This window comes from Rhamphochromis sp. 'chilingali', assembly GCF_963969265.1.
Source record: "Rhamphochromis sp. 'chilingali' genome assembly, chromosome: 3".
Taxonomy (NCBI): Eukaryota; Metazoa; Chordata; class Actinopteri; order Cichliformes; family Cichlidae; genus Rhamphochromis; species Rhamphochromis sp. 'chilingali'.
In genome coordinates this window covers 23,782,811-23,809,012 of record NC_137931.1, presented here as the reverse complement: position 1 = coordinate 23,809,012, position 26,202 = coordinate 23,782,811, and the positions used below count along the sequence as shown (strand labels likewise).

Below are 26,202 nucleotides of genomic sequence, written 5' to 3'. Positions count from 1 at the left end.
AGTTTTCTTCCTTAGCAACAGCTGGGACTAGACTGAGCCCTGGGCTGAGATTTTTAGTCTCAGACAGTTTGGCCTAGTATCTTTGAGTGTCAGTAGGTCTTCCTTCTACTCCTTCTTCATCTCTCTCTCTCCCTCTCTGTCTGAGCCTCACACTGCAGCAGACATTAGCCCCGATCACTGCGGGCCTGTCATCATGCGACGCTGCAGGGTGGGAAAGGAGACAGGAAAGGAGTGTAAGGATGAGGCGACACAATCGCTGGCGTGATGGTTATTTTTATTCCATAGTTTGGGGGTATAATAGATGTATTAACATTCTGCTGAAAGTCTGACTGACCGGCCCCTGCCTGCATGAAGGTTGTGCCTCAGAAGGGAGAGGAAGAAGAAAGGAGTCTTCTTGATGGTTTGTTATGATGAAATAATTTGCAGCTGCTTGTTTATAATGATCCTGTTTAGGGAGAATGGCAGACACGGGAGGCAACATTATGTGTTTGCTCTGGAGGGTAAAACATAGCTTTAAGTGAGGCTTGATTAAAACGTAGATACTTCAGCAGCACGTACTTGAATGCAACAAAGCTTTTTGTTATTGTAATTGGTGGAAATGTGGTCGCTGTGTTATATTCCGAGATTTGTGTGCATATTGAGCACTTGTTTGCTACTGAAAGGGTGAGCCTGTCAAACCCATCTGCCGGACGCCCCCCCCCCCCCCCCCCCCCTCCCCACTACCCTTAAGGCCCGTTGTGGTTGCCATGGTAACAGCCTCCTTATGGGATATCAAGGGTGTGTTCAACCACGGTGTCATAGCCTCTCTACAGCAGAGTGTCACATATTTTGGATTAAAAATTGAGAGAATTTGTTTGTTTTTTACTAATCACCTGCTTTTTTTCCATCCCTGCACTCTGTGGGGGAGGCAGGGGGGGTTAATCCAAATAATCGTACAATGAAGGCATGTATTTTATCAGGCGGTGTTGCCATATACACCTTTATGATAAAAGCAAGACCAAACAAAGAAACTAATGAATCATGACAAATGAGATGCACATATTCTCCCTCCTGTCTCAGCACGTGGATGCTGAGACAAAGGCCGGCCGGTAAAGCATCAGCGTAGCACAGTGCTCCCCCTAGTGGCCAATTCTGTAACCTTCACCACGCAGGGGGTTTTCTCCCTCTTATTGTTGCAGCAAAGACTCATCTCTGCCAAGACTCATCTGTTTATTATTATTATTGTTATATAATACGTTGTCTTTTCTCCCGCCCCCCACCCTTAGACACAACAGGTGACCCTTCCCCTCCCCGGATTCCCAGCAGGCAGGTATGGCAGACGGTCAGCAGCCAGAGGGGCACTGGGCCTCCAACGGCCAGGAGAATGGCGAGAATGGCTACTCCGCCTACAGCTCAGCCTATAGAGAGAATGGATACCACGGGGGCGGGGCGGCTGCGCATCCTGGGACGTCAGGTAGGCGTGCGGTGTGTTTGCGAGTGTGTGCAAAAGCATGTGCATGCAAAGTTGTATCAATGGCATTGATTGGAGTGCCTGCACACACCACCAGATGGGTCTACAGCTGTGAGGATTGTGATTGGCTCCATCATGCTGGGCAAGAGCAGTCAATCCCATGAAGGCACTTGAACAAATGAAAGTGTTTTGATTGAATGAGTGCTGAACATGGACAGTCTGCTGTAGCTGTGTTAACAAAGGCAGAAGGACATTGGGGAAGGTACAGTGATGGCTCTTTGGTGGGTGTAAAATTGGTGATTCCCAAACGGTGTTAAGTGGAAGGATCAGCTCAACTCGTCTGACAAAGTAGAATTACAATAAGATTTAAGAGCGCAGTGGACCGGATTGAAATTGAGCACAAAAGTTAACAAATAGCAAAAAATGAAAGTAGCCAAAAAGGGGAAAAAAGTTATCAAAAAAGTTATGATTATAAACCTACTAGGCTATAGATAAACTGTCTCGAACAGTTATAATCATCATCAGCAATCAGCAAATGCACAAAACTGGAGGGTTAAATTATTATATAATTGCAGTATATTATTATACTGTGAAAAAGTCTTGAGCCAGCCTCTTTTCTTTATATTTTACTAGGAGAATGGGAAATAGGTGCAGTGATTATTGAAATGTCCAAACATCCATGGAAATGCAGTAAAGTTTCTAATGAGCTTGAAAGTCGATATTGGTGTGACCAGCTTTATTCTTCAGCTTTATTCTTTTCTAACATTTATGATTTTGGCAGTGAGTTTAAGATCATTGTCATGCTGAAAATGAAGCTCTTGCCAATCGACTGCTTCAATGATGTTAAGTTCCAGGCTGTGGAGAGGCCAGTCAATCAAACGATGAAGCTGCTGCCAATCAGATCGTTTCCAGATTGTATTGCACAGTCAAAATCTGATGCTACTTTTCTGTGTCTACATTTTGACAAGACTTCCAACACCACTGGCTGACATGCAGCTCAAACCGTGACAGAGCCTCCACCGTGTTTCACAGATGGCTGTAGACGGCTGTCACTCTCGTTCCTCTCTACTGACCTCCTCCAAACATAGTCAATATTTTAGGGTTTGGGTTTTTTTAAGCCTGATACTTCTTGTTTTGCCCAGTTTCTTCAATTATTTTTAAGGACACACTGCACACCATGATGAGATATGCAAATTTTTCAAAATCTCTTTGGAAATCACATTGTTGGTGCAAAAATACTATTTTATGTGAAACTGTGTTATCTTTGGTATTTTTCAGAGTTTCAACTAAAGAAATGAGAACAAATTATGTGTTTTTATGACAGGCTGCTAGTAACAAAGTGTCTAAAGATACAATTTAAAATTGGCTCTTTGCCAAGTTGTCTGTTATATGTAGACACAATACAACTGGTTCATTCCTTGAGTGTTTTATACTTGAATGATTCACAGGTCAGTGTAAGTGGCTAGCAAACAAAAACATTCCTCTTAAAATGGTCAGGTACAACGGCTGGACTGAAAATGCCAATGTCCAACTAATCACTTGAAAGTCCTTCAGAAAACCTGGAGAACTATTGTTCAAGAGCCCTTTAAAAATAAAAATTAAGTCTGGCTCCATTCGAGCAAAATATAAAGAAACAAGGGGTGGCTTTAAGACTTTTGCAAAGCACTATACATTGTTTAAAGTCTATTCTCAACCAAATTAGTTGCCTGCAAAAAAAAAAAAAGACAACATTAAACAGACAGCATTACATCTACATGGAAACAGCATCAAGATCCACTTCTCTGCGGTCCAGCGCCTGCATGATATAAGGGTTCCAGCAATGTTTGCTGCCAATAAACAATTAAATTGTTTACTAAAAGCATTCATAAAAAGTTGAGCTGAATAAATAAATACCAAGAAAACTGAATGAATAAACCCTTAAAACAGACAGAGAAAAACTAGGCAAGAAATAAGCTTGTAATTTAGATAATGCAGTGCTACAACACCATGTTAGAATTTAAATGAGAACCACTGATATTTGTGCCACCGTCTAACAAGTACATTTGGAAAGTTTATGATGTGTTGATCTTGGGTGTATTCTGCCTTATAAAGCTTAATAAAATGTTTTTAAAAAAAAGAGTTTCTCTGCATCATTTGGGTAAGTTAGTGAGTCTGTTTGCATTTATCCTCAACGGGCAGCAAACAAAAGGCCCAACTTATTAAATCTCAGAGAAAGCGTCCAGTCCTGTGCTGAGCACTTACCATTCATGAAGCACACACAACCTGCCAAGCTCTGAATTCAAAGGGAGACCTCACAAAGAGATAAGGTCAGCAGAGTGAATCGTCTTCATTTCCTTCCTCCCATCCATGTCTTGTCTTCCCGGTGTGTGTGTGTGTCTCTCTCTCTCTCTCTCCTTCGCAGTGGATGACTCAGCCAATTTGCCTCCCTCCCCTCCCCCCTCTCCATCCGCTGAGCAGATTGGGCCCGTGGCACAAGGTACACCTATACACACTTAAAGCCAATCCAGGCTATCCAGGTTGACGGTGTGAATGGCTGTGAGAGTGGCACAAAAGTCTCTAAAAGACACCCAAGCACACTTGTCCCTAGGATTTAAAGATGGGGCACCCTCTTCCTCCTCTCTCTCTTTCCTTTTCCCCCTACCGTTTAATTTCACGGTGCTCTGTCTGCATGCCAGCTGATCGTCATATCACCTTTAAGGAGTTTGGAGCATGCATAGCATGCCGCCCTGTCCTGTCCACACTCCTGCATTGGTTTAAAACACATAACAGTTAGTTGAGTCGTGAACCCTGCACACAAGGACTAGGCAACACAAACACTCTTCCTCCATTCAGGCAATGGTACATTACCAGCCACTGGAGTCCTTCATTTCATTAGTCTGCTTTCCACCCCTCAGCATCTCCTCTGTTGTTCCCTATCTCACTCTGTGTATTGATTTTTTCCAAGTCTGACTTTCAGCTATTTAACATATCTGCGTGTTTCTTCTTGACATGTGGCATGCAATTACAAAAGTGTAGCGTTGTATAGTCTCACTGCATGGTTTAGGGTTAGTTTCTTTACTCAGTGTCTGAAATTTAGATCTGTGGGATAATGAGATATGCTCATAGACCGTATTAAAAAGATTGAAATAGCTACTTTGACAGCTGGTTTGTGAAGTAATGCTTTTTTTTCAGTCACTGCCATCTTAGCTTTTTGAAACCTGAGGTGGGAGAGAATGAATCTGACTCTGAGGTCGCGCGCTTAATCATACACTGATTTCGTGTAATGTTGACTTTAAATGGCTTTTCTACTCAATAAGAATTGAAGCTAGTACATGAGACGCCACACTCTTCAGGAAAATGTCTGTTGGGGTTGTAAAAGACGTGACAAATAAGGTTGTTATTGTTCCATCTGCTAGACGAGTCGCCCCGTTCTGGCCAACAGGTTTAAAGTTATACTATCTAAACTTTGTACCGCTAGATCTCAGTAAATTGTAGATTGCAATCAAGGATTGATATAGGACAAACATGTTTTAGTCATCAAAGACAGATAAAAAATATTAAAATTAGACTGTACCCCATAACCGACGAGGCTGGTCGATATGTTTCTGCTTCTGTGTGTGTAAGAAGTGCAATGTTGTACACACTATATTTTAAGATACTTGAATAATATCAACACTTAGCAATAAATAAGGAAAAAGAAGGAAATCTAATACAGTCAATTAACAATCAGTTTAATATTTTGTAGTCACCTCAAAAGCTTTGGGCACTATTCACCTGTAGTAAGTGCTCTCACACGGCAAAAGCAACTCCGGACCAGATCGCCCGATGGTGTAGGCAGTTAGGCCACTGTTTACCTCAGCTGTCAATGCTGGGTGAGAGGCATCGTGCTTTATTTACTTTGAAGGAGGCTGTAAAACTTTGTGAAAGGAGGTCAATACAGGTCAGTGAATCAAGGAAGCTCATTTCTCTCCAATGACAGTGATACTGAGGTCAGTTATTGAGGCTATCCTGAAATTTTATGTTAGTGAGTGCTGCTGTTAGCCTCACTTAGCTGCTATTAGCCTCTGTTACCTGCTGTTAGTGAAACTTTCTTTGAAGTGAATGTAACATTGTTGGACTCAGACATTTAGTGAATAAACTCTCATACCATGTAAGAACCTAATCAAACTGTTAATCAGAAGTAAAGTGTGAGTTTTATTAGCCTATAACCAGCTGTTGTTATTTTTAGCCAGCTCATTGTCAGTTATGGGCAAATATATAAACCGTTCTTCCTAGCAACTGCATTCAAGATGGCAGGGTGACATGGCAGCTTCCACAAACCAGCACCCACTCATATGTACTTTTAATAGCTTAATAATAACTTATCTATGCATATTTATAAGTACAATATCCCTTTTTTTATATTAAATAACCTCAAAATACAAATACCGACTTAACTTTAAGGCATTTTTCCGACACAGAGGCTATGCCCATCTTTTACGTACAGTCTATGAATAAAAAGACAGATGGCTTAGAGCAGGGGTCCCAGTCCACGAGGGCCGGTGTCCCTGCAGGTTTTAGATCTCACCCTGGGTCAACATGAATCACATGATTAGTTCATTACCAGGCCTCTGGAGAACTTCAAGACATGTTGAGGAGGTCATTTATCCATTTAAATCAGCTGTGCTGGATCAAGGACACATCTAAAATCTGCAGGGACACCGGCCCTCGTGGACTGGGATTGGGGACCCCTGTTATATACTGTTATATACTATTGTAGTAAGATGCTGTAACCGCTTCTACATCTAGTATGCAAACCATTAAATATTATGTATTTAATTATAAAGACCAAGCTAGAAGTCTTGTCGATTGCATCCCATGCATCTCCATCAGAGCTGAAAGTATCTTGTAAACCATGTAATCCCAGTTTTGTCATCCTCCATGTCTCATCTATGCGTCTTCCTTCCCCGCCCAAAGATGATAAAGTAGAGGTTGTCAGTCAACAGCAGGATGAGAAGGAGGAGGCTCCAGAGGAGCTCAACAGTCACCAAGAGGATGTGACATATGAGCAGCCAAGAGATTTGCTCTTAGAACAAACAAATTATTTAACAGAGCCCCAGGCTTTGGGCTTCCAGCAAGCCCAAACCCCTGAGGCCCTCAATGGAGGAAGTCATCAAGGTGATCACAACCCATCACAAAAAGGTGTGTGTGGTTTTCTGTGTGTGCATACAGTTTGTGTGAGGGTACAGCGTGAGTGTACGTCTGCCCGTAACCTATTTTGCATGCTCCTCTTGTGTTCTGTAGCGGGTTCAAAAACTCTTAATAAACTGTAATGCAACTGAGGCTTTGCTGCCAGCCTTCCTGCAGCTTTGTTGCTCTGAAATCCTTAAGCTTCCGCTTCAATACCTGAAGTTGCAAAATGACGTGGCAGCATTTTGAGTTTGTGCTTTTTCATCCAAAACATTACCATTTGCTTTCCATCGGAGCGACATCAGAACGCCCGATCAACCACATTACAGTCAATCCATTTCTGCACCTTTGTATTGCCAGCTACATTGCAAATGCAAATATCATTGTCTAAACTGTAAAGCCTTGTAGATGTAATTGTTGCTAGAATTATCGCTCTTTATATTTTTTATGTGGGTTTTGCTGGAATAATTGTGTGTGAAGCAGCTGTTTCTGAGAGTACCCACATGTATGGGTGCCTCACAAATCAGTCCTGAATGTATTTTGAGTCTGTTGTATCACTGCTTTCAGTTTCACTGTTGTTTTCATTTCATCCCAGAGCAAAAGTTAATTTCCTATTGTTGCTAAAAACACACTTAGGATAATAAGATTCACCCTCATTGCTCATCACTATTGTGAAACTTAATAAAGATTATATTGCAAATATTAGTTTTATAATTTGTGCACTGTAACAATTCATTCATATCCACAGTATGCCAATGTTTGCAGTAGAAATTGCAGTAACACCATTTATACATCAAATAAAAGTAACTTATTTTGATCACCATGTTGATGACCATATTTTATAAATCCTCCTGTATTGCAATAGGAATTCAGTGTGTTCGGGTATCATTTTCTTCTTGTCATCTAACATCATGCAACTCATTCCTTCATTCCAGTTCTGCACGCTATATTAGGTGCTGTGATCCCCCCTCTGTGCTGTTGTGGCCTGCCACAAAATACACTGTGCTGTGTGTATTGCTTGATGGAGAGCTACTGTATCTATGTGCAGACGGCGCCGGCTTGACTGTATTGGCTAGCTTTTGTGGATGCTGCGAGCAAAGCTTTTAGCTAACATGACCCGACACAAAGTTGTACAGTATCCTTCAAACTCGCAGCCCAGCCAGAAGAGAGAGTCAGTAAACCATCTTGTGAGTCCACTATGAAGGAAGATGAACCATCGCCACCTGAGAAACAAAGAGCAAAGGCAGAAGGAGAAGAACCTGCCTCGACTGGCCCTCCCCTTCTTTCTGATAGAGAGAAACCTCTCCCCTGCACTTCCTCAACAGAGCAGGGTAATCAAGACAGAGAGGGTGGGAAGGAAGAGGTCACTGACAGAAGATTACTTTCAGAGTCTAAAGAAAAAGAAGCAAAAGAAGTTGTTGTGACAGAGGCCTCATCAGAACTTATGGCAGAAGAAAAAGAAGAAGCAGGAATTATCTTACCAAGTGAGTCAGGGTCAAATATGAATGAAAGCAAAGAAAAAACTGATGTTTTTGAGGCGGTTAATAAGGAGGACCAGCATGGTGCAAATGACTGTAGATTGCATGACACACCACTGCTCACTGATATTCAAAAAACAGACCTTTCGCAAGAAACTCTGACGTCAACTCCAGAACTTGACAGATCGGATGTTTTTGTAGAACACGTGTCAGGATCAAAAACCTACTTTGACACATCCATGGAGGGTCGAGAAGAAGAGTTGCCACAAACCCAGAGCTATTATGAGCTCAGCACAACGGCAGAGACAAAATTAAGTGGAGATGATGAAAACATTGTGCAGAATATGGAGAAACAACAAAAGCAAAATGTCAACACATCTTCTGGTAAACTGGGACTGGAACAAAGAAGTCTTTCCTTGAACATTACTGTTGGGTCTTCAGCCGGACAGACGGTGAAGGAAGAGAAATCAAGGATCTTCATGGGAAGCTTGTATCCAATCAGTGGAAGCTATGATGAATCAGAGGTTTATCCGTCAACTCCATCTGTGGTGAGCCATCCACCTACATTTCCACCAGCTGTCTCCATTACCCCAACTAACACTGAAACACCTGAAAATATCCCCACCGTGGCAGATGAGCCCTTACCTTATGATAAGCACACAGATAGTTCTAAACAATCAGGAAGCCTCTCTGAGATGTTGGACCTGGCTGGTGCCCTACCTCGTCCATCCCTGGAGAGGATGGAGGTTGACTACATGAGAAGAAAGTCAGTGCCCGCCAATGTATCTGCCCTTGTGGGAAGTTCTTTAGCCAAGCTTGCCTTGACAGATCAAGCCCCAAGTGTTTTCTCACAAGAAAACCAGCTGGAGGAGGTGGGCTACTGTGTCTTCAGTGAGTATTCAGGGCCCATGCCTTCTCCCGCTGATGTACCCAGTCCCGGGGATTCTCCACACCAGCGTTTCCCTTCTGTAGAGGGGGAAATAGAGGAGGATCTAGGGGATTTGAAAGCAAAAGATGTTTCAAAAGGAATACAACAACAAGATTACAAAGAGGTTACCCCTGTGATCTCTCAAATACCAGTGGTAGAAAAGAAAGGCTCACCAGTAAAGTCTAACCTGATCCTTGAAAAAGCTGTAACCAGTGGAATAAAACCGGATCGGCTAAGAATCCCAATGACTACTTCAAAAGACAGACTGAGTGAATTTCGTTTGGAGACTGGGTTGCCAGGGAACATAAAGATTCAAGCTATCCCTGAGGTAGATGTTGAAAAAGACCCATCAAGAGAAGCTTCACCTATCCCACCAGACAGTTCGTTCACTTTCGCGCCTACAGAAACTGGAACCAAGGTTCCTCCAACTCCAACAACCCCCAAGTCTCCAGATGACACATCATCAGAAACCCAAACTGCAGGAGAGAAAGCACAGAAAGATGACCCATCAGAGCTAAAAGCATCTGAAAACGTTGATAATAAACAGTCAGAGTTAGACAAAGAAAATCTGAAGCCTGAGCAGAAAGAATCTGAAGAAAGAAGTGATGAACCAGAAATGCCAAACAAAGACTTGGCTTCAGGATTATCTCAGTCTTTAGAAGAGAGCACAGACAAAGCTAAGACAATCCAAAGTGGGCAACAGACCTCAAACACTGCTCAGGATTTAATTACTACAAAGCACACAGATGAGAAAAATGACCAAAACCAGCAGCAAAAAAGCAGTCTGGTGAAAGGCTCACCGAAGCTCCAAATATCTTCTCCGATCATCATTATCCCTCAAGCACAAATAGATGAAGAAGCAGAGGAGGAAGATGATATTGAGATTGCAGAGGAGCCTCAAGAGATAATGGAAGAAGCCCAAGAGCCGGATGAAACAAGGAAGAGTCAAACTGAAGAAGCTGGGAAGGAAGAGCAAAAGACAGAACAAGTGAGACTGATGGTGGATGACCAGATGTTGGAAGAAGATCCAAAGTCTGGAGCAGAAGAATGGAGTCACAGCGCCCAAAACAGTGACGAACCTGCAACAGACAGTTCGCACTTGTCTCCCTGCTCTGACCACGAGCTGACACAGCAAACAGAGGAAGGAGGCAGAGAAGACATGGAGGCAGATAAAATAGAAGAGGACTTAGACACAGATAAGGTGAAAGGGAAGACAGACGAGTACGAAGGGGTGAAGAAAGAGGAAACAAAGGAGGAAAAGGAAGGAACGGAAGATCATAAAATGATAGAAGAAGAGGATGGAAAGAAGGTGAGGAAGGTGGAGGAGGAGACCTCGGATGTTCTTAGCCAGACCGATCAAGCACCTAACGATGAAACCACCATGGACGTGTCCATCCTAGATACAGACAGTGGCTGGATGGATTCACAAGGTACCCAGAGTAAACCTGTTAATAAATCACTTGTTTAAAAAAAGATTAAAAGCCTTTAAATGTTTATTTAGTTTAATAATTTTGGTTTAAAAACTTGCTAGCACCAGAAAACTTGTTTGGAAATGTGTCTTTTGTGCTAAGCTAGCTCCTAGCTAGCAAGGAGCGTGGAGAATTAGCCCTCTGTTGATCCTTCTCCACTGCAGATGATGACAAAAGTATTATGACTGAGCAAATCGAAGCCCTTCCTCAGCCCCAGAGCTCGACCAATAAGCCTGTGGTGGTGGACAGACCCGCTAAACGGGGCCCCGGCAGATCAAGGGCCACCACTGAGTCTAAAGTATCCCGCAAAGTACTGAGCCACCATCCACCAAGAGAGGAGATAAAGAAGAAAAAAGGTTCCAATTCTGTATTTACGCCTGAAATTTATAATCCTTGTCATCTAACCGAGGTATGCATGTCGGTATAACCTTGTCTCTCCTCTCTGCTAGTAGGCATCAGGAGGGCTGACCAGAGTAAGGTGTCAGCCCTCCAAAGTCATTCCCCGTCTCGAAAGGGTGTAGCCAAAGCGGCGGCCAGACATCCTAGGCCTGCTCTGCTTCACGGCTCTGCTAGACGCAAGGCCACAGGTGAACACTTTTCACCCGGAGTCAGTGCCGTGGATAGAGAGAGAGCAACACCCAAATAATTAAAGCATTTTTTCAAATGTAAATCAGTTTTGGATATGTGGCGTTTGATGTCTTTGCTCTCTCTCCATTGATGGCTCATTGAGGAATCAAGCAAGGTGCAGTGTAGCTGGCAAACATCATGTGCTGCTGATTTATTTTTTAAAGTTCTGTCATGTCTGGTCTGCTTTGGGTTTCTTTTTCAGTTTTATTTTTCTAAAAGCTTTAAACATGCTTTGTTTTTTCTCATTTTGTCAAACATGGAGTATTTGTTCCCGCTCTGCTTCAAATTCATGCTTTTATTTTTTTCTGCTCAGTGATGATGTTATTCATTGTGACTGGTATTGAATAACTCTGGTTTAACACTTGTGTGCGTGTGTATGTCTCCTGAAAATGGCTGCATGTTTGAAGGTTGTGTGTTCTGTCAACAAGCGAAGTGAGGGTGACGTGAAATGTCGTGATACGTGTACAGAAGGTGCTTCTGTAATATGAATGTGCTCATATGTCCACTTTTTCACCTTGTATTCAGCAAATGTGCATTTGTGTGTGTCACACTGATGAACATGTTTGCTTCACAGGTGTGGAGCACCATCAGCCCCTCAGTGTGGCCCACCAGTCCAGGGAGAGGACCACTGTAAGTATAACAAGTCAACGTTTATTATTTTTTGTCTTTCAATTGAAATCCTCACAAAGTTAAGGTTATTCCAAGAGTGTTTTCATCATCTCTCAGTAATATTGATCCCTAAAAGACCGCTTTCTTCTTATTGGCTACCCCTCACCTGGATTCCCGTGTGATTCCCATGTGTGCCTTTTTATTTTGGGGTTACTGCCTTCCTATAAGCTCAAATGGCTGGCTATTCTCCTCTGACCTCTAACATCAACAAGGCATCTTTACCCACTTGCTGGATATTTTCTTTTTTCAGACCATTCTCTGTAAACACTACTGATGGTTGCTTGGAAAATTAGATCGAATCAGCAACCATGCCTCATTTAGAGTCACTTAAATCACTTTTCATCCCCATTCTGATGCCCAGTTTGAGCTTCAGCAGCTTGATCATATCTACAGACCTAAATGCACTGAGTTGCTCCAATGTAATTTGCTGCTTTTGCATTAACAAACAGTTGAAAAGTTCTATCTAACAAAGTGGCTGGTGAGTGCATTTTCTGTACGACTTTAGGCCATGGCGTCTTCATATTTTCTGTTTTGTTTTTGGGCTTTCTTCTCTTTTTTTGCATGTCTGCTTTTCTCTCTCTCCATAATCATTTTGTCTTGCATGCTTGCTTCTGTCCTTGTGTCAGTCTCGACAGAGAAAATCTGTGAGTATAGACATCAAAAGTGCAAAATTATTTTACATTTTACCATTAAAAACACACTTATGATGTGCAGCAACGAGCGACGCAGCTCATTCAAACGATTTCAGCCAAATTCTGTTTCTTGTTCCTTTCATTTCATTCCTAAAGATTATTAAACCAAACAGAAATAATAATAATCCAATGTTCATGTGGTTCATTTGGCATATTTATAAAGACAACAATGTTCTTAGATATGGTCGGTTAGATCAAAACACACACGTACACAAACAGACTGTTTGTGTATGAGCCACAAATAAACACATTGCATTTTTACTCCATCCTGTCTCAACTTTTCATTTCTCCATCTGCTTGTCATGCCTGTTTTCCATCCTGAACATCTTCCACCTACCCTGCATGCCTTTCCTCCCTGTTGTCATGGTCACGGTCAAGAGCCCCACGAGGGCGGTTGTATTAAAGATGGCAGTGCAGCGTCGGGGGTTTGATCGCGAGCCCCCCCGGCCCGGCTCTGCCTGTAGCCTTAAACGGAGCCCCCTCGTACAGGCGGAGCTCTGCGAGGCCCGTCCCTCCTCCGCGTGCTCACGCCCATCACCTCTGTCTAAGAAATGGGTGGAGAAGGTAAAGTGAGGGTGGGGGATAAAAGCAAGGGTTGAGGGGTGGCTGTGACCAGCATGTGCATGCCTCAGCCTGCATCTCAACTCTGCTGTGTGTCTGTTAATCCAGGAGAGAGCGTACCGGAGCCCCGAGAAGAAGTCATCCCTCCCCAGGCCGGCCAAGTCTCTGACACGCCACATCCCGGCTGCTGAACAGGAGGACAACAGCACCCCCTCCAGGCCAACCTGTAAGAATCTCCACGGTCCAAAACCTTCAGATTGTTTGCTTCCCAGATTAATTGCTTCTTTACTCACCAGATTATTTGTATTATACTTTAACTCCCAACACCTTCCACTTCCCACCTGCTGTTTTACCCCTGATTTTCCCTTTTTATTCCCTTCTTCTGTAAAGCGTTCCGAACAGCGGACACCAGGTCTGGAAGAGCCCCTAGTATGGCAGGTAGAACACCTAGTAGATCCTTTTAGACCTTTCACACCATCTTCATCGACATCTGTTTATTAGTTTATACAGTTTATTTATGCTTGTTTGCTTTAATAACTATAAGATAAGGACTTATATTTTCCATAGAAGAGAGCATCATCCCTTCATCCCTGCAGTAATACAGAGAAAACCCCAACGATCAGATGAACCCCTATGAGAAAGGTTTTGGCAACAGTGGGAAGGAAAACTCTCTTTTAACAGGAAGAAACCTCAGGCAGAGCTTGGCTCAGGGAGGGACAGTAATCTGCACAAAAGTTTAGGGTCACTTGATTTTGAAAGAAAAGCATATTTGTTTTTGTGTAACAAACATGAACTGGATTGGAAATGTTGCAAATGGCAACAGATATCTCTGTTTCTTTCTCAGTGGCCAGCCTTGTTTACCTCATGCAAGTTTAATGGGGCTGGATCATCAGAAAACTCTCACCCAAATGGTTAAAATGCGATGAATCTGGCCTTTTGGGTGTCCGGAAAGAGGTTTTCATTCAGCAGTGTGTACTACCCTTTTCATAAACAAGCACAATTCAGCTGTTCTGGGTATCATTTAATCAAACCGCTCAACCAGCTGAAAACTTGTCAGGTCTGTGGATGCACTTGTCTTATTGCCTGGTTTTGTACCAGGATCTCCTCTTTCTCCTCCTCTGGTACAAAGCCATCTTGCCCTGTTCCGAGAAGGGTCGAAGATGTCCCCCTTTATGTGAGACTTGACTTCTCGTCCACATGCATCGAGACAGTGTCCCATATTTTGAGTAGCTCTACTGTACCAAAAAAGTAAATAGATTTTATTTTATTTATTTATTTCCCCAAGAAATTCAAAGAGGGTAATCACACAGAACAGCAGCTGAAGTAATGTTTGATACAGGTGATCCTTAAGACCAGAAAAACTGCTTGTAAGAAGGTAAATTTAGTATGTTTGTGCCTTCCACAATGGACCGCTGGAACATGAGACTGATCGATTGACCTCATATGTTAGCACAACACTTTGCAGGTCTGTGCAAAAGTCTTGAGCCACCCCTCATTTCTTTATATTTTACTTCCAAGGTGCCAGACTTTTTTGTAATTCTTTTAAAGTGCTCTTGAGCAATAGTCCTCCAGGCTTTCCTAAGCTCTTGGACATTAGACACGCTTTTTATTTTTTCAAACGATGACATCACAATGGTGCCATAAAGATGTGCAAAACCACACACTGCATGAATGTATCCAAAAATCTCAGGTTTTTACAGCTTATAGAAGCCAATTTTAGTGCTTCAAGGTCATAGTTCAAAGGTCAGGGTGATACAAATTGGGAAAAAGCTTTAGTTTCCATTGGAAACAGGTATTTATAAAGCGTGTCTAAATAGGCTTTATCCACCCTGCAGTTATCTTATCAGAAAAGCAGGTGTGGATCACAGCAACAGGTGTGTTCCTTGTTCTCATGTAGGATAAAATCTTATTGGTTCTTCCCCGGTAACGCAGCAACAAGCCACCAGTAGCTAAATGAATTCAGCTGCCTGTGTTTGTGCTTTCAGGCTCCTGGGCAAACACTTGTGTGTGATCTTGGCTGTTTGCTTAGGTGGAAACTGAGCAGGTCTTTTTCAGTGCTGTGTTTCTCCTCCATCATCATCATCATAAGAAGCAGATGAAGGATCACTCCTTTCTATCCAATAGTTTGAAGGTTTTCTTTTCATTCCTCCTCCTTCGTCTTCTCATTACTGCCCTCTCTTCTCTTAAGGTACAGACTCGGCGCGTTCCCGATCAGTCCACAGTGGCGCCTCCACCCCGGGCTCCTCCGCCGTCACACCCGGCACGCCCCCTAGCTACTCCTGCCGCACGCCCGGCTCGCGCACCCCGGGCAGCCACACGCCCAAGTCCTTCAGCGTCCTCCAGGAGAAGAAGGTGGCAGTGATCCGAACCCCACCCAAATCTCCATCCTCTGTCCAGCGGCAGCTGAAGGTCATCAATCAGCCTCTGCCTGACCTGAAGAATGTGAAGTCCAAGATCGGCTCCACCTCCAACATTAAGCATCAGCCGAAGGGCGGACAGGTAACAAGCAGCCCTGAGACACAGAGTGACTTTTGTCTTTGCAGCACACAGAAATACAGGAAAACATCTGCAGGTAGAAAAAGCACAGATTTCCATAGATTAATGATTTCTGTCCTTATAAGTATTATGTGTGTACATAATTCTGCCACATGGGGGCAGTAAAGTACACATTTTAAAATAAAATAGGCTGCACAAGACTTTAAACTGCAAACCAATCACGATTTCACAGCTGTTTTTAACTTGAATTATTGTCCGTTCTTTGTATTATTTCCCTCAGTCAAAACATTTGACTATTTTTAAGAGATTTTTTAAATCCATCCTTTTGTCTATTATCATGACTCAGTATTACTGGATGCTCTGTGAGTATCAGAGTTTAGAAAAATCTTAAACAGCTCCTGCAAACCAGTAAAAAAAAATAGGCAGCTTTAAAAGGATGGGTTTTTATCTCCTTTTTCTCTCTAGAGATGTCATAAAATGCTCAAATAGTCTCCTCATGCTCTGCGTTTGCTCTCGCTCACTGTCTGGTGTGCCTCTAACCCACCGTCTGTGTGTCTGCCTCCCTCCGACTGTCCTCTGCCCTCTCCCTGTCCACCGTCATCTCCATCAGTCTGGATGAATCGTCATCAGCTGCATCCTTTCCCCTCTTCCTCCGTCTTCCTCCTCTTTCTTTCCCAACAATTTTCTCCCCAGTGACCTTCAGCTCTCCCAAAGTTTTTTTGTTTTGTTTTTGTAACATAAAGCCTTCCTCCTAAGAAAACACCGCCTCCAAGGAGCAGCCAGCCTGCAAAAGCATTTGCCCCTGAGGGAGCTGCTTTCGTCACTGTGCAGGATTTTCCCTTCCAGCTCTGGGTATTAATAATTTCAAGCGTGCAGAATTACCTATGGAGGAGTCACATCAAGGTCACAGCATAAAAATATATCATCTCTCTTCCTTTTATCCACCCTTGACTTTCAGAAAAAGATGTCTTTTAGGAACCTACGAGATAAAAATTTTAGAGGATCTCAAGGTGGCCAAGCTGTTAGAATAACTGAGAGATGTTCCTTTGCAATGACGTACCTCACACGTAAAATAACACATGGACTGCATGCAGATAGGAGACAGAAACCATCTCCTTGTTAATCTTTGGGGTGTAACTGATCATTTTAATGTCCCCACAGTGCTGTGTTGGTGAGGTCATTAACCCTGTGATATATGGAGGTGGAGTCGATTCACTGCCAGCTCTCCTTACTTCTTTGGGGAGAAAACTGACAGAGGGACAGAAATTTTTAATGAGGCTCGGTGACGCACGGCTTAGCGGAGCGGCACAGGAGCGCAGACAGATATATAGACCAGAAACATTAGAGGACCATTTTCTATCTTTTCATATTAGCTTCTGCTCACAGAGAAGCTTTTCTTCCACACAAAATCACTCTATTTAGACTGAAGTCTACAGGAGCTAGAATGACTCTTGGGTCAGTGTTAAGTGGCTCATTCCTCTGAAAATGGTCCGGTACAAGGACTGGACTCAAAACTAAAGAAACACTTTAAGAGACCTGAAAACAGTAAATGTGGTATTTCTGTTTTCAGTATTGTGATTTTCCGAGTTTACATAATTAGTTCATGTTTTTAAAATAAACCAAACAGGGCCGTCATTGAGTTCAGTTCATTCGCTCTGTCATTGGTCGACCTTGCAGAAAGGCTGAAACCTCTGAGCTGAAACAGCCACAGAAGGAATGAGAAAGATAACCTCTAAACACAGCACATGTTGTTATACGTGGGAATAAATCAACATCAGAGCTGTCGGAAGAATCCAGGTCAGTTCAGTGGAGACAGTCCCCCTTTTTATTACTTTATTTTATTTTTGCTGTACAAGCAAAACTACTGTTTGCTGGGTTTTTACTAATGCAGGGGAAAAATACGTTTTCTTGTTTTCTATTTGCAGATTTGATCCTCATCATATTTATAACATCTTGATCTTTTTATTGAGCATCAGTCTGAGCATCTCTCAGGAAAGAAACTCAATCTTTCAGTTTTTCTTACTCACAGTGAGGCTTAACTTGACCAGTGAGATTATTTCTGCCTCCAGGTCAGCTCTGAGAATAACACAAATTTGTCCTCTGTAAAAGATTCTTGGAAGGTCATTTCTTGGGCGTGACTGCAGTCTCAGTTACAACATAAGAGTCGAGCAGTTTGTAGCACCACTGTTTGGGGTTCTTGCACCTTTTTATCCTGGTCATTATAGACTGTATATAAAAGGCCGACTCTGAAACTGAAGCCAGACTGCATTCCTTCTAATGACCAGCAGGGGGCGATTAGAAGGAAGTCAGATTGTAAAGAAACCTAGAAGACTATTGTCTATTATAAGTCTATAGTGTCAAAGGGACAAAGCGAGAGACACTAAAGTGGGAATTAAACATTCGTATCACTGCTATTCTCAGAGCTGTATACACCACCACGAAGAAAAGCATTGTTAGTTCTAATGATGCACGCAAACAGACCCCGACCCCTCACTGCACACTTATCTAAATGAGGCACATACAGTGTTTTCTTTTTCTTTTTTATTATTATCATAATTATCCAATTTTATTTTAGGTTCACATTTTACACGAGAAGCTGGACTTCAGTCATATTCAGCCAAAGTGTGGCTCCAAGGATAATCTGAAGCACTCGCCCAAAGGAGGCAATGTATGTACGCCTTTCTCTCTCTCTTTTTTCTCTCTTTCTCTTATTTCTCTTTCTCTTTTTTCTCAGCTGGGGCTGTCGTGGCACTCTGTCATGCTACTATTATGTGTTCACGCGTCTGTCATCTGTCCGTCTGCCAATACGTTGTTTCGGACAAGCAAAAGAGAAGGGGTTTATTTCCAAAGGTGTAGCACGCCTATGTTACTTTTTTTCAGTTAGCACTGTTTACTGTTTAGTGTATAACAGGAAAGTTAGCATAGACTGGAAACTGGGGTGGAGGTGGGTTGCAAAGCAGCTTGCAGAGCTAGCTGTTGGTAGATTTGATTTTTCTTTAATTTTTAAAAATTGTGGATGTTGCACACTGGGAAGTAAACTCTTTCGTGCGCTTCACGTTTGAGACTTGGTGCTAAACAGGGCCTTGATTTCTGCATAGGCTTCAGCCCATTTCATGCAGTCTGAATTCAAGCGCACTCGAGTTAAAGTGGGCATCGACAGACTGATGTAAACCTGGGACGCCTCTACAGGATTATTTTAAGCAGGGAAGTAGGAAGGGGTTTTTTTTTATTAAGCCCCTCGACTCCACGGCTGTGTGAGAGACCCTGTGTGTTCTGTCTGTTTGGGTTTTTTTTTTAAAGAAAAAAGTCAACCTGTCATCCACAGGTCATGATTCCAAGCGTTAAGCTGGACTTTAGCCACGTTAAGTCTAAATGTGGCTCCCTGGACAAAATCCAGCACGCGGCAGGCGGGGGAAACGTGAGTGACTTAGCAGAAAATCATCTCATCCAAGATCTGTCGTTCTTGATAACACTTCACATTAAGATGTGTGTGTGAGCCGTCCTCGTGGAGTGTGTTCGTCTTCATTAGCTGTATTTTGTGTCTCAGAAACAAAAACATTTACAATTGTATAATCTTTGTGCATTCACCTGGGCCACAACATACAGCATGTCTGCATAGTGCATATATTTCATAACATAAACCACTTCCCTCTGCAGCCTGCAAGGCTGTCAGTTTCTCTTGTTTACAATGCTCGCACTAATTCACATCACCCATGGACAATAAAGTTTAATTGAAGCACCTGCTCCCCGTAGCGTCACACAGTAGCGCCCGTGTTCTGTGTTTGTTTGATGTCTGCACCGTCACTGCTTGCGTTCATGTTAACCTCCCCTCCAGGGATCTGACATCAGCCTCTCTGTGGCTTTTCTGTGGACTGCGGTTGATTGACTCACACCGCCTTTGTCTAGAGATTCATGTCATCTCACCACGTTCATTTTCTCTCTTTTTGAAACCTGTCGCTTTCATTTCATTGCATTTCATGCCTGTTATTTGTGTTTTATTCACATTCAAAGCAATTAAAGGTGAATTTGTGCAATGTGCCACTGCTCGCAGATCCAAATCCAGACCAAGAAGATCGACCTGAGCCATGTCACCGCTAAATGTGGCTCCTTTTCCAACATCCACCACAGACCAGGTACTGTACAGCCACAGCTGGCCTTTTAGAAAAACTTAGAGAATTACATTATTGTACAATGTGTTTAAGGGCCTTTTCTTAAAGGAATTCTGAGACTAGTTGTCATTACCACATCTTTAATTGTCCTTGTTGAAAGAAGTTACTCGTACTATAAACTTTTAAAAACATTGGTGATATATATTCTTCATGTATATCTCACTGTAATCCACGAAATCTCCAGTTGAGCAAAAAATCCTTAGGCCCCCAATGGTTCTTATCTATATCTCAGACAATGACCATCATCATGTTGCCTAGCAACCACCTACCAACTACAGTTGGCACGATACCACTTTTTTATGTCCGATACCGATACCAATATCATAAATTTGGATATTGGCCGATACCGATATGAATCCGATATAGTGTGTTTTTAATCAATAAAACTGTTTTTTAATATCTTGCTGCATTTTGTATAAGTTCAAACTCAAGTTTAAAAAAATAAAACACTAAAGCTATTCTGTTATACCTGTATGGAAAAAATACACTGCACCCAAAATATTTCCTAGTTCAGCAATACTGATCAATCTAATAAACTTAAACCTACTCCATCCTCCCTATTCTGGTATTTTAAAGAGTAAGCAACCTAACTAATAGGGTTGCAAACTCCCAGCACAAAAAAAAAAAAGGGAACCACCCCCCACCCTCCACCTCATGATGCTTAATCGACGTAATCAACTTTAATTTGATGCAGTGTGAAAAAAAACGCACCGAAATAAATTATTTTTCAAGAATAATTAAATAGATTCAACATCTTTCTTCAACAGAACTGCAGACTGCACAGATGGTACCTTCCCAAAGGAAAAAGTACTATAGCTTACTAGTGTATATTAGACTTAACAGTTACTTTATACAATAATGGACTTCTATACATTTTACATCATATTAAAACTTTGGGTGTAAGATTCAGATAATTAATTATTAAAAGCTCGACATTTTAAATGAGAATAAGAAAGAAAAGTATGTCTTTGTGCCCCCTTTTCCCTGTTCATGCCCTATCGGCCCCCCTGGCTAAACTTTGCTAGATCCGCCCCTGCACAGTTACCAGCGTCAGCTACATAGAAAAAGATCCTGGTGTAGAAAGTAATATTAAATAAATTCTAACAACAGCTTATCAAGCTTAAACGTGCTGCTGTTGTTCAGCCGCTGGTTTCCTCTTTCTGGTGCAAAGTGGGCCAAAAACAAACAAGAGAGACGGAGTCACGACAGAAAAGCCGATCAGCTGATCATTAAGCAGTTTCACGATTGAAGTAGCAGCAAGAAGTGGCAGTCGCTCCATATATCAGTTGTTAAGCTTAATGCTGGAATGCTTTATAAACATTCAGAGATGAACTTACACACTTGCTTTACTTCTCTCGGGGATCACTTCCTCAGAGATGAAATGCCGGTTTGGTAGCGAGGCTACAAATATTCAACCAGACCACGGACAGGTCTCGCATGCCATAGCCGCTCTATCACGCGATCACTGCTCCGACGTGCTAAGGTTATGGGCCGAGTTATGCCATGTCGCAAGTTTTGTGAAGTGCTTTTTTGATATTTAATGGATCGGATTACATTTTTTTATTTCTCTCCAATATCCGATCCAGTAATTTAGGTCAGTATCGGACCGATACCGATACCTAATATCGGATCGGTCCATCTCTACTACCAACGAGTTAAAATGGCCCATTTGCAGCATTTATGCACCTATGACTCCTTATAAAAGCTTCGTATCATTTTAATTTGGTGGCAAAAACATCTAATTTATATCCACAGCAGTTGAATTATGCATGCAACTTATGATGTCTAAATGCTGCTTTGCAACTATCTAACAACACACTAAAATCACAGACCAAACAATACTCCAGCATGCATTTAACTAGTATATATGATGTATGGAAAAAAGGAAGGCAACCTACTTGTACAAAGTATGTAAGGCTCTCTTCTTAAAGGAATGCTAAGACTAGTTGCTATTAGCTGATTTTGATTTGTCCTTATGGATATAAATGATTTTTGTGCCATTTAGAGCGTAACAAATGCTGTGTTTTATAGTAAATGTTGGATCATTAAAACCTTCCAGTATTGATATATGTTCCAATTCTCTTTATGTATATCCACTGTAATCCATGAAACCTCCAGCTGAGCAAACAAACCCGGTCCCTGATTGTTCTTATCTATAGCACATCATCACATTGCCTAGCAACCTCCGACCAGCAAGCTAAAATGGCCCATTTGTAGTATGCAACTAAAACTCCTTATAAAAGCATTGTATCATTTTAATTTCAGGACTGTGCGCTCTCATATATATCCACAGGAGTTGGATTATGCATGGTATATACTAATGTCTTTGTTGCCTAACAACCACCAAGCAACAAACTAAAATCCCAAACAATGCTGTAACATTTTTAAAAAAGGGCAACCAGCAAAGTACTCCATAACTAAATTTGATGAGACATTGACAACTCGTCGAGTACATCAGATCTGGATGCTAATTTCTTTTGTGCTTTTATTTTCTTGATTTAGGAAATTTGAAGTCTTAAGAATCAAATGTTGTTGTCAATTCTGTGGGGAGTTGTAGAGAAATACCGATGGAGTTTGTTGTCCAACTGATGTAGAACAAAGCACCAGGATTAGAGTTTCTTCTATTTTGGTAGTTTTTCACTGAAACGCTACAAATGTTTGTGCAGCACACATACTCCTCCACAAATAGCCGGTTTCTGGGCTGACTGAAGGTGGTTGGAAGGTTTTATCATGTTGCCCAATCCTATTAGGAACTTAATGTGAAGACGCTGCTTGATTCCACACAACTATCAGCTGTGCTGCTGCTCTGCTACATGTGCTGCAGGCAGCCCGGATGGAGTCAGAGCTGCTCTGCTGGACAAACTGTGACGATTTCTAAATGATCCCAAACGTCTTTTACCACATTACACAATTATAAGACCATTTAAGCCACTGTCACACAGCACGAAAGTTTAAATTTTTCTCTTTTAGCAGTTGGAGAATGCAGTTGGTCACCATCCATTTTATAATAGAGGCAGATCCACATATTGTTATTTTATATTACATGCTTGTCTTTAACTTACAGTGCAACACAGTTCAGTGGCTGTGGGTTGCACAAAAGGAGTCAGAAATTCCACGTAGATCAACATAAAGATGTCAAACTGTTTGTCATATTTTTTTTTTTTAAAACAAGGCCCAATAACACCAGTGAGCGAAAGTCTGTTCTGGTCAAATTAGTTTTGATTTAGTAAAAGCACATGTATTTCCTTTAATCTTAGCAATAATCTGATTGATATTTCTTAATTTCATCTGTCATCTGTCCACTTACAGCTTCAGTTTTGCCCCCATAATGTCACCATTTCAATGATATTTACAAGAAAGTGTCAAAGCAGGAAATTGAATATTGCATCCAGTCTTACATGGTACTATATAAACTGTATAAATCAGGTCAAAGCTGGCACTTGTGCCTTTTTCAGGCTGTGCAGTGTGCAGACTGAGATTTTTTTTGCCCTGAGCATTGCCTAGGAGAAGTGATGTCCTGCAGGCGAGCGATTCCTCGTGGGTTTAACACTTCTCTTCTCCTCCTTGCTGTCCTGTTCCCAGGGGGAGGACATGTGCGTATCGACAATGTGAAGCTGGACTTCAAAGAGAAGGCCCACGCCAAGGTCAACTCTCTGGAGAACACCAGCCACACTCCTGGAGGCGGGAACATAATGGTAAAAGGAAGCCTCTTTTTATACCAAATGTCACTGTCAGTTCACGTTAAAGAGGAAAAAGAGCGCTGACCTAAACCGTCTTCCCCTGCTCACCAGATCGAGAGCCACAAGCTGAATTTCCGGGATTCGGCCAAAGCTCGGGTGGACCACGGTGCGGAAATCATCGTCACCCACTCCCCTGGCATCGAGACGGGAGGCACCTCTCCTCGCCTGTCTTCCTCCGGCAGCATCAACCTCCTGGAGTCGCCCCAGCTCTCCACGCTGGCCCAGGATGTCACCGCTGCCCTGGCCAAGCAGGGCTTATGAGCCAGCTGCCTCTGCTTAAGAAAAATACAAATCCACACCATCACCCCTCCTTTTCCCATCGTTCCCATCACAAGCTTCCAGTGTTTAACCTAACCCCTACAGTTGTAGCTGGTTGACCGTCTCATCCAATCAACGATCCCTCCGGCCCTTCCAAGCGGGATTTAAAAAAACTGAATTCTTCATAAATCTTCATCGACACTCCCCGTCTGTCGGTCTGCTTTTTATCCTCTCATTCACTCAAACGTGGACTTTTCTGTTTTAGATAAGCTGAATGCCAAGGTTCAAGTGGTTCAAGAAGGTGGTTTTACGATTGTACAGGATTTTTCTTTGGTCCTTTTTCTGTTCATCTTTACTTCTTTTTCTTTGGTGCGTTGAAAAACACCAACACATTCCCACTCGCACGGGGCTAAAAATTTCAAGTTGGACCGTGACGTCCATTCAGAATTTATACGGTACTGAATGCAAGATATAGCTACTAGACAGTAGGTGCTAGTCTTAAAGATAAGCGAGAGACTTAACTGACCTGCAAAAGAATGGCTGATGAGCATGTCTGCAAAAAAACAACATAAAAAAGAAAAGTGTGTGACATGAACTTTTCTTTGTTGCGTTTGTTGGATTTCCTGAATTGTGCTGAATTGTTGGACAAACTTGTGTTCTCTTGTTTTCTTTTTATATATAAATATATAAAAAATATATGTCACTGTAGTTGGAAGTATTTACAGTTTTGTACGTTCCCTGTGGCTGCTCTGGCTTATTAGCATTTAAATGTGGATAACCATTGCAGCTCTGTCGAGTCGGGCGCTAAAAGGCTAGCTTTCCAATAGATTTTTGTGTTTTAGTTTCTTCTCTCGTCAGCCGTCGGGCTGCGCCGCCCCTTCCACCCTCTCTTCTTTTTATTTTCTGGTTTTACATTAGCGCTGTGGTTTTTATTAGGCTACAACAATGCTGTTATGCTGGCATGGCAAATAAATGATAAATAAATTAGATCTATTTGGAGCGATCTTCGACTTTTCTGTGTGGGTGTAAAATGGCCCGGGTGCATTCTACCACACGGGCCCCTGTGACCTTGCTCCTTTTGCAAAGACTGGGTTGTGTAGTGTATTTGAGTGGGTAAAAGCCCCGAATTTTGTTTTAAAAAGTGTTAAGTGTGAAGCTTTATATGAAAACATTCCATTTGAAAGAAGTTTTTGAACGTTTGCAGAGATAAAGAAGGTAAAGAATGGGAATAATACCCCACAAACCTGCAGCTTTTAGAAGTTTTTTTTTAAAAAGAATAAAAAAATGTTCTAGCATATTCTCTGCTCACCATTATGAGACCCCCCCCCCCCCCCCCCACCTCCCCTCCTGATGTCACCTACCCTTCCAGTGTTTTTCTGTGCTTCCTATATCCCTCCCCCTCTTTGCCTGTGTATGTGTATTTAAAAAAAAAAGATTTAAAAAAATTGTAGATGTGTGCACACTTTCCGGTGTTTGAGACGTACTGATGACAAAATGCTCCTACAGGATGATGGCAACAACAAAAATAAAGAAATAAAAGAAATAAAAAAACTGGTTCATTCTAGTCTTGTGGATCAATTCTTTGAAAATACTCGTCTTTTTGTGAAAAACACGTCAACCTGCATGTGTGGCGTGCCTGTTTGGTTATCATCAGCACGTGTTTTGAAGGCTAAACAAAAATGTCATTATTATTCATTAAACAGGAGGCATTGCTGGCTTTACTGTAGTCATTTGAAGTTTGTATATTTGACAGACAAACGCTTTAAAACCTGTTATAATTTTCTATAGTTCTGCATAAAGTTGGTAATGGCGGGTAAAACATAAGGCATGGGGGCCAGAATCGACCCAACAAACATCGGCCCTGTGGACAGCTTTGGGAAATGTGAAGGAGAGGATAAACTTTGGAATTTTGACTATATTTTCACAGATTTTGTAGCTTTTCTTTCTGTTTAAACACCTCCACAGTTGTTCATACTGTGCCAAAGAACAACAAAGTAATTAAGTGATAGATAAACAATTAAATAACAGCAACCTTTCCCTTTTTTCATTACTACACACATTTTTTTTTAACTTAATGAGTTTGTTAGTTTGGCAAAACAGTGATTTAAAAACAGACATTTTTCGTGAATTAACAAAAACATTCAGTTTTATTATTACATGAATTTTTTCTGTAATTTTAAACATTAATATGTTTTAGTTTATGCTCAACGAAGCGCGATGACATATTTCTTTAGCTTACTAGAGAAGCATTTCTTTTCTGGGCTCTAATGAAAGTTATAGTGGGATAAATGCAATTTTTGCAGACTTGCTTCTGTACACCACTGCAGCTTTTAATTCAAGAGGGTTAACAAAAATGTATGTATGAGTTAAGAATTACAGTCATTTTTGTACACTATCCCATTTGCAGAAGCTCTAAATCAATTAGACAATTGACTGACAGGCAGTTTGATGGCCAGATTAGGCCTGTTCCCTTCTTCCATGACAAATGAAGCAGATAAAATATCTGAAGTTGATTCC

At 41.9% G+C, this 26,202-nt stretch overlaps 1 protein-coding gene across 1 annotated transcript in view; it reads left to right on the top strand.

Moving 5' to 3' along the window:
* Positions 1 to 25,243, top strand: part of LOC308394426 (uncharacterized protein) — an 80,533-nt gene extending 55,290 nt beyond the window's left edge. Inside the window, exons 4-17 of the mRNA XM_080878756.1 lie at positions 1,266 to 1,453; positions 3,852 to 3,926; positions 7,753 to 10,434; positions 10,638 to 10,829; positions 10,923 to 11,060; positions 11,675 to 11,730; positions 13,131 to 13,248; positions 13,413 to 13,460; positions 15,211 to 15,521; positions 18,094 to 18,186; positions 18,844 to 18,936; positions 19,570 to 19,651; positions 23,270 to 23,382; positions 23,479 to 25,243. Of these exons, the coding sequence (XP_080734882.1) occupies positions 1,312 to 1,453; positions 3,852 to 3,926; positions 7,753 to 10,434; positions 10,638 to 10,829; positions 10,923 to 11,060; positions 11,675 to 11,730; positions 13,131 to 13,248; positions 13,413 to 13,460; positions 15,211 to 15,521; positions 18,094 to 18,186; positions 18,844 to 18,936; positions 19,570 to 19,651; positions 23,270 to 23,382; positions 23,479 to 23,688 (4,353 nt within the window). The 5' untranslated portion in view covers positions 1,266 to 1,311 and the 3' untranslated portion in view covers positions 23,689 to 25,243. The remainder of the gene's footprint in view (positions 1 to 1,265; positions 1,454 to 3,851; positions 3,927 to 7,752; positions 10,435 to 10,637; positions 10,830 to 10,922; positions 11,061 to 11,674; positions 11,731 to 13,130; positions 13,249 to 13,412; positions 13,461 to 15,210; positions 15,522 to 18,093; positions 18,187 to 18,843; positions 18,937 to 19,569; positions 19,652 to 23,269; positions 23,383 to 23,478) is intronic.
* The last annotated feature ends 959 nt before the right edge of the window (positions 25,244 to 26,202 follow it).